This window comes from Amphiura filiformis, chromosome 3 (assembly GCF_039555335.1).
Source record: "Amphiura filiformis chromosome 3, Afil_fr2py, whole genome shotgun sequence".
NCBI lineage: Eukaryota > Metazoa > Echinodermata > Ophiuroidea > Amphilepidida > Amphiuridae > Amphiura > Amphiura filiformis.
Window position 1 is genome coordinate 13,566,241 of NC_092630.1, and position 13,270 is coordinate 13,579,510.

The 13,270-nt window shown below is 37.1% G+C and overlaps 1 protein-coding gene and 1 long non-coding RNA gene across 2 annotated transcripts in view; one reads left to right on the forward strand and one right to left on the reverse strand.

Moving 5' to 3' along the window:
* Window positions 1-13,270, forward strand: part of LOC140148067 (uncharacterized) — a 467,679-nt gene that overhangs the window by 430,970 nt on the left and 23,439 nt on the right. The window lies entirely within an intron of this gene.
* LOC140148063 (conserved oligomeric Golgi complex subunit 5-like) overlaps window positions 1-13,270 on the reverse strand; it is a 34,749-nt gene that overhangs the window by 15,468 nt on the left and 6,011 nt on the right. The window contains exons 2-5 of the mRNA XM_072169914.1: window positions 8,171-8,310; window positions 6,919-7,031; window positions 5,580-5,649; window positions 4,567-4,687 (exon numbers count right to left, since the gene is read on the reverse strand). Coding sequence (XP_072026015.1) covers window positions 4,567-4,687; window positions 5,580-5,649; window positions 6,919-7,031; window positions 8,171-8,310 — 444 coding nt within the window. The remainder of the gene's footprint in view (window positions 1-4,566; window positions 4,688-5,579; window positions 5,650-6,918; window positions 7,032-8,170; window positions 8,311-13,270) is intronic.

Genomic DNA, 13,270 nt, shown 5'->3' on the forward strand with positions numbered 1-13,270 from the left:
GCAGCTTCTGAGATATTTGTGGGTTCCGTGCTGTGCACTGACTTTTGCCCCCTTTTTACACCGCGTGTTAGCGGCGGATTATATGCTGCCACTTACACGGAAACGCCAGGTGTGATATGTGTTCAATCAATGCTCCCAAGGCCAAGCACGCGAAGTGCCAGAACACACCGACGGCGTACCTTGCTTGACAAGTCCCGTGCCCGTGCCGCGTGCTTTTTACACTGATGTACGATCGATTGCTTGACAAGTCCCCTGGTCAAGTAGTCTGCTCTCAATTTGATACCCCAAGAATTAGGCCTACGGGTCGTGTTTTGTGTTTGTGACGGAGGCACGGGAGGCAGTGCCGCGAAGAAGAAAAATGCACTGATTTTGTTTGCAAAACTGGTTAACTTAAAGCCTATAGTATTAATACGATTTTGTTCTAATTTTAATTTGTTTTTGTTTTTGTCAAATATTATTATAGTGACAACTGCCAGGAAAGATTTTTGGTCATTCTAAACTGTGGTGTCTAAAATAATCAAAGATATAAATCTAAATTAATTGAAAAACTATTATTTTAATTAGGCCTATATAATTTTTTATTTTTTATATACCAGATACATGTACATACTTTTCTAATATAAATGTATTTTTTACAATTTTGATAATTGTGATTGACAGTTATCATGATTCATTTTGTTTTTCTTAATTTCTGCAACTTACCTGTCAATCACGGACTAATTATCAGGATTGATATAGGAAAGTTGTTGTATTAAATAGGAAAGAAATCATAAATTCGGATTTATGTGCGCAAAAGTAACGTTTTCCAATTCCGCGCTCAAGTATGGATTTCGTGTGTTCAATACTGTTCATGAAGGTGTGCGTTATGTAAATTGGGGGTGGGGGGGGTGGAGGGTGTATATAGTTGTTACACTGTTGTTAAAGTTTTAGTGTGCCTAACATCAAAAATCCCATTCTTGCATGAAAAGTATATAATTACCGGATAAATTAAAGTCATAATGTACGATCTTATAATATGAATTTGCATGGTTAATTTTTTTCAAACCTGATTTTTTTTTGCATATTTGTAATGTTTACACATGTCACAACTTGCACCTAAATTGAATCAGCCAAATTTGTTGTGTTTGTAGGTAAACAGAGCAAAGTTCGACATAAAGTCATAATTCAAGAAATTCAAGAAAAAAGTGCCCCTCTGACCAAAGGGCAAAGGAAATTAAAGAAAAAGGGCAATGAGCCCCTTTTCCGTCAAAATTCACCCCGATCATGGGCCAAAATTGTGTAAAGTACCAATTTTTGTCATAATAGGGCCATTTTCAACACGAACATGGACAAAAATAGTGTCAAATTCAAAATTTTTACACGCTACACGGCGCACATCGTCCCAATAAAGCCCTTTTGGGAAGCTCGAAGACATGTACAGTCTCTCTAAAAACAAAAATTGCATGTTGTAACTGCAATTTTTTTTAGCTGTGCCCCGAAATTTTATTTTGCCCCCCCCCCCCCGACCAAGAAGCTGGCTACACCCCTGCCCTCCTCTCCTTTCTTTTTTCCTCCCTCTCCCCCCTTCTCCCTCTTTTTTCCTTGCACTAGGGGGCGGGGCCCAAATATGCAATTTTTGCCCCCTGTCCTCCGGCAGCTACGCCACTGGCCAGCTTTTGTATTAGTGTGTGATAATTAATTACTTATAGGCCTACATTATTGAAATCTTCGAGTTCAAACATCCCGTCTTAAAATTGTTGGCATATTTAGAGGATTATTATTATTATTATTAACAACTACAGCGATCACAGCGCCTTACAATAATACAAAAATACAAACAAACCAAGAAGCAAAAATCAAAAAGAAGCACATTATTATTTCTAATAAATGGATTTTGTAAACGGATTAGGGCACATCGTAAGATGTGCCGTGGTGTTTAAATCAATCATTATCAAGTTGCAAAACACTCATGATAGGCCACAATTATCAAAATCATAAAAATACATTTCATATAATATAAGTACATGTACTCGTATAATGTACATATATATCTGATACATAGAAAATACACAATTATACAATTAAAATAGTAGTATTTAGATAAAAGATATATAATTAATTTAGATTTATATCATTGATTAGTATTATAGAACACCACAGTTTAGAATGACCAGAAAACTTTCCTGACAGTTGCTACTATATATATAATAATATTTGGCAAAGAATAACCAAATTAAAATTAGACCGAAATCGTATTAATAATAGGCTTTAACCAGTTTTGCAAACAAAATCATTGCATTTTCTTCTTCACGGCACTGCCTCCCGATCGCCTCCGTCGCAAACAAAAAAAAACACGGCCCGTAATTCTCGGGGTCTTAATCAAATTGAGAGCATACTACTACTTGACCTGGTGACTTGTCAAGCAATCGATCGTACATCAGTGTGTAAAGCACGCGGTCGCGGGCCGGGACTTATCAAGCAAGGTACCGTTACGCGTCGGTGTGTTCTGGCACTTGCGTGTAGTAGTCACGGTACCATTGATTGAACACATACCACACCCGGCGTTTTTGTGTAAGTGGCAGCAATAATCAGCCGCTAACACGCGGTGCAAAAAGGGGGTCGAAAGTCAGTGCACAGCACGGAACCGACAAAATAATACTTTTAATATATAGTTTCGTTATGTCAAAGAAGATCTTCTCGGATTTAATGTTTATAGGATTGCAAGTTTTGAACATCTCAAACTGAGTCGGTAAAATAAAAATACACAAAACTCGCAAGCGTTTTTTTGTTGTTGTTGTTTTATTATTATTTTTTATAATGTTTTGTTTTGCCATATAATATACTTTGAGTAGGCTATTTTACGATGGATTATTTACGGTATATCTCGGCATGACATTATTATATTATCGGGTAGGCCTCCTTGGCCCTCCTGTACGTCCTCCACACAATAAAACGAAAATATCGACGGCAGTTTCAGTGTCATGGTAGTGGCCGGGGTAGTGGAATTCGACAGGTTTCGCTTGTACGGTCAGCTGTCACGGTGATCGCATGCGGGTGATCGAAATTCTGGCGTCAATTTTGCTTAATTTTGCAACTTTTGGACTTGCCATACCCAAGAATATTAATTGGTATGTTGTTTTTTATTGACTACTTATTAATTAGGCCTACTACTCGAGTTGATGAGTGTGTGTATTGTACTGATGTTACTGAATGCCGATGTGCGACTTGCCGTTCGTGCCAAAGTATAAGTTGTCAAATATTGACCGAAATTTCAAGCAATAATTATCACAAAATTTTGCCAATATTAGGCCTAACGATGTTCATGTAGTTGTTGATATACCATTGTTCTATCCCTAGCCGAGTGATAAAACCTTTTTACGTATGCTAGAGAAGATATTCTCTGCGTACACTTATCACTGGTGCGAGTTTGTATGTGGGGCCAGTGTGTTACTGCTGGGGCGAGTTGTCCGTTGGGGCGAGTTGTCTGCGGGGCCAGTTGTCCAGCGTTGGGGCGAGTTGTATTTGGGGCGAGTTGTCTGGTTTCCATTAAAACATAAGACATAGGTACCAAATTTCACCATCATAATTATTGTACACTTAAAATGGGACAAATTGTTACCGTCATTATTCCATCTCCACACAAATGCTATATGTACTAGCAAGTATTGTTGGAATGCAAACAATAAATTCATTTGTGGTGATCCTGCCCTACCAAGTGAATTACATTGTAATACAAGTATTCTGACCCAAACACCAGGGAAGGAGCATTCCCATTTGGACAAACATGTCTGTAAGCATAATAACTATAGAAAACTTATATTGAGTACAGACACAGCTTATTTTGCTCTGAGCTTGTTGTCGTGTTTGCTACCGAGTTCTATTTGAACTTGCCTTCAGTTTTTGACTTGAATTTGTTTTTAAACTACAGCATATAGTTTTTGCTGTTTGATTTTATATTTGCAATTTTTGGCCATCGAACTTTGCCTGTACCTACATTGGTTGTTTGGTTCCCTATATCTGCTTATGTGCATTGTGATTTTCATCACTTGTTCCAGTGCACTTTTGTATTCCTATTGATCCGTGTTGTTTTTGCAGGTTTAACACTTCTGTGGGCCTTGGAATTGGTAATTTTTGGCTATCGAACTTTACCTACTTCTATGCCTACTTTTGTTTTGTTTTTTTTGTCCCCCTCTGCATACTGTCTAGTCTGTATTTTGTTTCCCCACATCAAGTTGGTATACCTTGCTCTCTTTCTTTTCATAATAACCATGTAATTTTCACCTTTCAATGTGTCAAATTCTATCATTGAAATATAAACTCCTCAAAGTAATTAAAGGATCAAAAAAATTTCATGCAGGTGATCTTGACCATATTTATACCTAATCGAAATATCTTTTTATATTATGTCCTTGTCCATGCTCTACTTAACGCTGTAAAAAGTCTCGTCATGACTGTTTCATCTGGCACTTTATAACACATCTTGAAAGATAATTTTGTTTTGAAAAATATTGAATGAAATTTTCTGATCCTTTAATTACTTTCAGGAGTGTATTACTAAATATTTACGAGAACCAACTACACGCTTACCCAATTCATTGAGACTTTGTGCTGCTTTGGTGATCTCTCTTGCCCCACCCTGTAGCTGTCCTTGTAATCTCTTGCTGAGGTACAGAATACGGATGATTCTTCTTAGGAGGTCACAAGCTTCCTGTAGTAACAGAAAATATGTTGGTCCGATATGATCACTTTTTAAATTATCTTAGAAATTTGTGGACATCCTTCCCTATTTACCCTTCTTCCTTTGGAGCTACAGGGATCAACAAATTAATTCACCCATGCGCCTTTCTTGCAAAGCAGTCAAGTTAGCTCAATCGATAAGGCATTTGACTATAGTGCGAGTGGTTGCGAGTTCGAACCCCAGCGGTGGTTAGTACGCTCTTGTGTAAAAATTTCAAGTTACCTTGAAATTCCCCTGGACAAGGAACTTACTGCTAATTGTCTCATTGTAACCCGTACAAAACTCTGGGAGCCAATCCTGGCTGCGATGGTCAATTGTGGAATGTCTAGGGTGTGCGCTTCTTAGCTGCAAGTCCCTGTCTTGCTGTTTGATGGTTTATGGAATGATGTGGGTCCTTAGTGGTCAGTGACAACATGTAAAGTGTGCTGAGGCTTGTGGAGGGCACTATAAATCACAGCGCTTTTCTTTTTTTTTCTTGCATAGAAATAAAGTTTTATTTTATTATTTTAGGTCATTGTAAGGTATCTCACCAATATTATTATTGCCTTTAAATAGGCCCTTTGACAAGGGAGTGTGTTACCCCCGGGTCCAAGTCGTAAGGGACCCGAAAAAATAAAAAGACTGACGGGATGTACCCGCATAATGGGCTTATTTGCACACACATGTCAGTCCGAAACACCGTCAATCTGAACCACCATCAGTCCGAAAATCTAATTGAAGTTAGGGTTAGGACTAGGTGACATCTTTTTCAATTAGATTTTTGGACTGACAGGGGTTTGAATTGACAGTGTTTCGGACTGACAGGATGTACCCGCATAATGGGCTTATCTGCACACACATGTGGGTATTAATGATAGCTCACCTGTAGTCTTCTGAGCTGGCCAGTCCTGGCTAAAATCTTATCATGTGGATCAACTATCTTTGTGCGGATCCTGTAAACAACAGTTACAATATAAGGTAAATTTATATTGATTTCTGGAAATATAATTTGCAACTTACATGTGACAGTTGCGTATGGTAACTCCAAATTTCATCAGGCATCTGATAGGTCACATGACAAATGATGGGGAAGATTTTGCAAAGCTTGGCCCCAACTTGGGAGAGAGTGGAGCAGTCAGCCATCGACAAAGAAAGAGGGACTCCGCTTTCAACTGCCACACACCTGGGACCAAACTTTGCAAAATCTTCCACCTTGTTTGTCACATGACCAATCAGATGCCTGATGAATGTCGCAGTTACCAAACGCAACTGTCGCATGCAAGTTGCAAATTTTTGTTTCTAGAATTTGATTTGACTTTACCATATGTTATTTACTGCATGACTAATCTACACCAAGATATCAGATACAATATTTAAAATATTTTTATTACCAGGGAATTAAAAACAATTCTCAGAAGACAATAATCCTCTTGAAGGTGTCAGGCAATCTAGCATAGTCATTGAGAGAATCAACCTTCAGAACCAGTGGGGATAGGACAATGTACCAGGTACTCAATCTTTCTGGTCAAGAACTATTCCTCCTCCCCATACAGACTACATCAAATGACATTTGAAGTAGCATCTCATGTAGCATATGTGACCATCCATCTCAAACCGCTCGTAAAGTCGGAAAATTGTATTTCGAGTTACAGTGCAAAATGTGCATAAAGGATGTATTCATATTTACCTAATGTTTGTCCTACATGTTTCTCATTTTACTGTCAGTCAAACGCCAATCTTTAATCCTTTGTTGAAGAGCTTATACTTATGTATAGAGTTAGTAAATAGCTCTAGTCTTTGTTTGCTTTGGCCAAATCCTGTTCAAGTGGTGGGTTAACTAACAATCAACAATGAGAGGACAATTCTGAACCTCGTTGACTTGAAGTAACCACCAATTATGACCATTTGATATGTAATACCAGCAATGTGGAAAAAAGAAATAATGTAGCACTAAAATAATGTACCCTTTTACTGAAGGAGCAAAGTTTAACAAGCCATAACTCCGCTTCTTGATATCGTTTGAAGTCAAATGATATATCATTGTAAAGCTTATGATATATATTTTCTAAACACGGAAGAAACCAAAATTGACCAGGGGCCGACTTTACGAGCGTTTCGACGTGGACAGTCACATATTATAAATTCAAAAAAATGAATAATAGCTTGCATTATACCCACTCATATCACATTCAACTTTAATGTGATTATAAACACACATGTACCTGTCTACAGCAGCCTGGAGTGATTGTATCCTTGTATGCATCATTTGTAGCACGCCCTCAAGTGTCTCGATACCAGTGGCTTGCGAAAGGAGATCTTCATGGTGTGCTGCAACCTGTCCAAATACAAGATCAATGAAAATAATGCAGTTAACTCAAAATTTCTGGATAAACATTTTGCATCCCCTTGCTCAAAACCATATTTTCCCTGTCCTTTTTCTCTCAAATCTCTTGCGGTGAAAATATGTGATAAACGTTTCTTCTGAGACTACCGGTATAACTTTTTTTTGCAATGCCACAACCTATATCAGTTTCAAGATTTGATCAAAGAGGACAAGACTGAAAAAGAAGTTCTTTTTTTTAAATAAATAAATATGGTGCTGTACATTATACCTGTGCTAATGCCTCTGTCAAATCATGAAAATAATGAAGGGCATTTTAAATTGATCAATTGTAAATGATCCAGACCAAGATATTTTGCATTTATGGGATATAACAAGGTTTTTTTTATGCAAGTCTACTACATGTAGACTGTTACCCATCTCAGTAAACCTGGAAGTTGCAGTTATAAATATTTTGATGCATTGATTTACCTGTGAATGGAGTTCTTTATCCAATAAATTGATACATGTACCGGAAAACTGTCTTTCAGAATTTACAAGAGCATTAAATAGCTCTTCTGGAGCCTTCAAGGAGAGCTGTTTAATGCATTTACAATAGAATGTAAGTAGAGAATGGTCAACAAAGGAGAGCTAAAAATCACTCTCCTATATCAGATTTAAGGAGAGCAATTAGAGAGCGATTGCTCTCGCTCTCCTCAAAAGGCAATTCCTGATGTACCTTCAGCAAGTTTAGGGACAATACTGAACATTCTGATATTGCCATACTTGCATCCAGTGTCCAATTAAGAAAATAGGGGTTGTCCCACGGACAACCAGGTTGTAATTTCTGGTTTTGGTCTGTCACCCAAAGGTTGTCCGTAAGCTGCCACAATCTGAAACAACTACATGTGACCAAGAAAGTGGAGTGAGTGTAGTCAATTTATGAACAATTACTCTTAAATATTTAACAATTCATCACTTGTGTCAGGTTTGAGCAAACTAACATGCTGAAAAAGTGACTTTTGGCTGTAGATCTTTGGTTGTCCGCCGGACAACTAGAGCATTATTTTCGGTTGTCCGGTGCATGTTTTGGTTGTCCCGGGCGAACGGACAACCAAAATTTTGAACACTACTTGCATCACCTGAGCGTTTACCTGTGAATGGAGTTCTTTATCCAATAAGTTGATCCCTTCAGCAAGTTTTGACAACTGTTCCGATATTGCCATACTCTGCATCACCTGATTGGTGTGCTCACGGACATCAAAGTTCTCCTCCAAAAACTCATGAAATGTGTCTGAAAAACAAAACAGAAGGGTTTAAGTTATACTCCTTGGCTGGAACAACATTAAGATTTGGGCTGTAACTTTCTTTTTAAAAAAATTTGTAATTTTTTTAAAATGAACAATTAGTACCGGTAAGCAGTGTTTACTCAGAGGCCGTATGTCTCAATTTTGGCCCACTGAAAATTATTTTTGTCTCACAAAAATTTGTAATGCTGTATTACAATTAGTGAATTTGGGGAATTACTGGGCCAAAATTGGGCCAATTTGGGAAGAAAATGTTTCATTTGGCGCACCCAATTTCCAGAGAGAGTAAACACTGCCGGTAAGTGAAATCAATTACCGTATAAGGCCGAATAAAAAATAAAACATGTTTCTCGTCCCCTCACGCTTCCTACCAGAACAATCAAATAAAAAAGGGCCTCCTCCTTTTTCAGGCATTATTCTATATGCTAATAGTAAAACAGGTGTTCATATATTATATATGGGTATGTACACCTATTTTTCAATAAAAAATAGAAAATAAAAAGCCCCTCTTCCTCCTTTTTTTTAAAAACCCGGACGAGAAACATGTTTTTATTTTTACTCGGCCTAATATAGTAAGCTTCAATGAAGTGGTTAAAACAAAAAATATTCAGAACTGAATTCATGTATGAAGAACAAGTGGACATCAGCATTTTGACATACATTTGTACATGATAGCAAACTTAGCTAGCTACCCAAGTATCCATGCTACCGGTGATCTGGAAACGATGATGAAAAACACCGAAAACTGTTAGAGATTGTGATGATACAAGTGACACTGAAACTTGATCAAAAAGTCTATCCTCAATCCAAGCCACTGAACCAGTGATGGATATACTTACTGTTTAGTGTTATTCAGATTTCCTTTTAAAAAGATTCCACAGTAACGGAAGGACATTTGCACTCTAAAACGACATTCTTGGGAATCAAAAACGCCTTTATTAAATATCAAACAAATGTTAACATTCTCATTACTAAATACTAATACTGCTATCTTCAAATTCCACATCTTTTTTTCACAGAAATTCCTTTCAGCGTATGAAATATGAATATTAATGAGCTCGGTAATGGAAGGACGGTAAAACGGACATGGATCTTTTACCTAAATTTCTTTTGCATAAGTTATGTGAATTTTGTAAGGCAACATTGTTTTCAAGGTGGGAAATGTAATCCTTTGAGTGTTAGCTACCGTACTTAATATCACTTTTCATTTGAAATTATGTGTTTCGGTAATATAATTACAAGTGGGTTAGCCATGGTAACGGAAGGACGGTAACGGAAGGACAAAAAGTTTACTAAATCTTAGGGGATAATAAAATACCCCGGTACATAAGAAATACAAAAATCATGAAAACACCACAGTATGTAAAACTTTCAACTCTCATTGAGCAATTTTGTACAAAAAACCTGTAACAACATCTTAATGAGGATGTGTAAATTGGATCCTTGAAGTAAGGCAGTTTTTCTTTAAAAAATCACAAAATTTGGCAAAAAAACAGGTTGTTTGAAGAAATTTCATTGTAAACATATTTTAAATTATCTGTAAGATAGCTCAAATGACAGAGCACATTGAACTCTTTCATCTGATACCAAATGTGTCATTGTAGCATTTGTAGAACTTTTCAAAGTTCTAAGCATTTTTCAATTTTTTTTCTCATGTCCACTTTGGTGTGGAATTGCCCTTTACAAATTAAGCGTACTGCTAGCCGTCCAGCATGTATTATTTTGCACGAGGTCCAATGCACACGCTTGACGTCGCGCACGTATACGCGATGGTTAACGCTGTCAAGGGAACCTTGCTGATGCCAGCTATCTCAAATCATGTCAGAATCAGTGTCACATGCAGTGAGGTATAGGCCTATATATATATGTATATATGATTGACACAATGTAAAATAATCAAAATGCTGGGGAAGTAAACAAAACTTTGCTCCTGAAGATACTGATTGCTATAGGGTTACCGCAGAAAATGTTATTTTTTTTAAAAACCATAGGCTGTAGGCCTATACATGTAGGATGACTAAAAATATAAAAAAATCACTTTTCAGTCGGACGATGTTTACCGTTTTATCTTTCACCAAGTGTAAATTCTGAGTACATATGGATTCCTTGTGCAATTAACGCAAAAAAATGCAATGGTTGTAGTACCCCCTTTAATGCTGGTTTCATACTTTCCTGCCGCTTGCCGCTTTGCCGCTCAGATGATGATTTTAAATCACTGCGCAATCGAACCAAAAATGCTAGCGGCGGTGCCCATCGACCAGTGGCGGGCCGATATATTGATCATGATTGCACTCCACCGCTTTGCCACCGCAGCAACACCGCTGAGAGTTGAATTCAAGTCAACTCGGAGCGGTGCCGCTCTGACATGTATGAGAACAAAATACGATTTTGGAGTGGTGCTGAGTGGCAAGAGTGGCTTTCACTTTTCAGTCTCGTCATCATGCCGCTGCTGCTCAGCGATGTGTAGGTATGCTAGGTGCTTTCAAATTTGCCATCAAACTGCATCATTTTATATATATCAAATTAAAGCCCTTGAGTAAACAAAGCCAAAACTGAAAACCTTTTTTTCATAGCACTTTCCATAGCAAAGTTATATCTTGTCAAAGATTGACTTTCATCAAAAAGATTCAGCTAGCAAAATTCCCCAAAATGGCATTTCGGGGGTGTTTCTAGATCTTATTAGTCTCATTATGATAGCAGCTTTTTTAAATGGAACTGCTATCAAAATCCCTCTAAAATTCCATGTGCCATTGTCTTATCACCATAAAAAATCATATATTTGGGTCAAGACTTCAGTGAAGTATAGAAAACATACAGGCCCGTACGCAGGATTTTTTTTTTTGGGGGGGTGCTGATTTTGAAAAAGTGGACTTTTTTCCCAAGGGGGGGCGATTTTGTGAAAAGTGGACTTTCTTCCACAAATTTGGACCTTTTTTTGACCAAAAAAGCGTAAAAAACCTGATTTTTTTGATCGCTACGCTCGCAAATTCTCAAATTTTGGGACTTTTTGTATACTTTTGCAAATTTGGGGAGGTGCGGTCGCACCCCCCGCACCCCCCCTGCGTACGGGCCTGAAAACATATAACAAATGTATGTAGGTTTCCTTCTTTGATTTGATTTGATTTGATTTGATTTGATTTGATTTTATTCGGTATCTCCATATTGCACATACAACAATACAAGGTAAATAGATATAAAATGCATTAAGATAAATAACATTATAATACACAAAAAACAAAGCAAGGAGATATCACAGGATAGCCCTTTAAGCCCAAAGGCTTATTTCCAAAGGGGTCCTTTATACATATAGAAGGGCAAAAGGCATAAATACATATAAAAACATACAAAGAAATATATATATACAAGTGAATATTAAAAGTAAAATAAAATCTTTAAACATGATTAAAATCATTAGAAACTAAATTTGGTTAAAAAGATGAGTTTTTACAGACTTTTTGAAACTTGGTTTATTAGAAATTGATTTGATTGCACTTGGTAACTTGGCCCAATCCTGAATGGCATTATAATAAAAAGAGCCAGAAGTGATGGTAGTGGATTTTGGAACACGAAAATTTTGAGCACTGTTTCTAGTACTGTATTGGTGCACGTTTGAAACTCTGGTAAAATTTGAACTAAGATAGTCTGGGCCAACTTCATTAAAAATATCAAAAACATGGTTCAACCTGAGTTGTTTAGCCCTATTTTGTATGTTAAGGAAATTAAGATCTTTAAAATCATCTTCTGTAATATGATACATGCAATTCTTATTTAAAATAAATCTAATAACTTTGTTTTGAGCAATTTGTAGGCTTTTACTCATCTGCTTATGTGTGCCAGCATGCCAAGAAGAAATAGAGTAATCGAACAAACAAAGTACAAGAGCAGAGCATAAAATTTTCTTGATATTTTGATCAAGAAACTTTGCCTGTCTGTAAAGAAATTTGAGTCTAGAATTTACTTTTTTTATGACACCAAGACCCATTTCGTCACCATTCAAGCACTGGTCAATAGTAAGGCCTAAGTATTTGACTGAGGGAGTAGCATGAATTGTTTGCCCTTCACACTCAATGGTATAATTTTGCCAATTCTTCAATTTACGTTTTGTTCCAAAAAGAATGAGTTCTGTTTTACCCATGTGGAGAGAAAGTTTATTATCTATGAGCCATTTGTTACAGCTTTCGAGATTTTTGCTAAGCTGCTGCCCAATTTTCAACGGATCTTTATCAGAAACCAAAAGAGCGCTATCGTCTGCATACTGAAGGAGCATACAATCAACACAGTTGGGCATGTCGTTCACGTAACAAAGGAACAAAATGGGACCCAAGATACTCCCCTGTGGAACTCCACATGTTAAAGCCATAGAGTTTGAGTCTGAGCCATTAACATTAACAATCTGAGATCTGCAATTCAGATATGACTCAAACCATTTAGTGGAGTTCATTCCCAGAGCAGTAAGCTTTTGACATAAAATAGAGTGATTAACACTGTCGAATGCTTTCTGGATGTCAAGAAGCACCATTCCAGTAAACAGACCAGCACTGATTTGGTTTCTGATATGATCTTGAAGATAGATAAGACATGTGTCTGTGGAATATTTACCTCTAAAACCTGACTGAAATTTAAATAAGATGTTATTTTCCGTGAGATACCTGTTAAATTGTACAAACACTGCCTTCTCCAAAATTTTGGAGGCCACAGACAAAATACTAACAGGTCTGTAGTTGCCTACTTCCAACCTGCTCTTCTTTTTATATAATGGTTTGACCTTGGCAATTTTCATTTCACTTGGAAACACTTCAGTCCTGATAGAGAGATTAATAATAGAAGTGATTGGAGTTTTAATGACTTCTGCAGCATCTTTCAGAAAACGAGCCGGCAAGCCATCTAAGCCAGTGCTTTTATCGATGTTAAGATTGGTTAGCTCATCATAGACAAAGGTCTCACTGA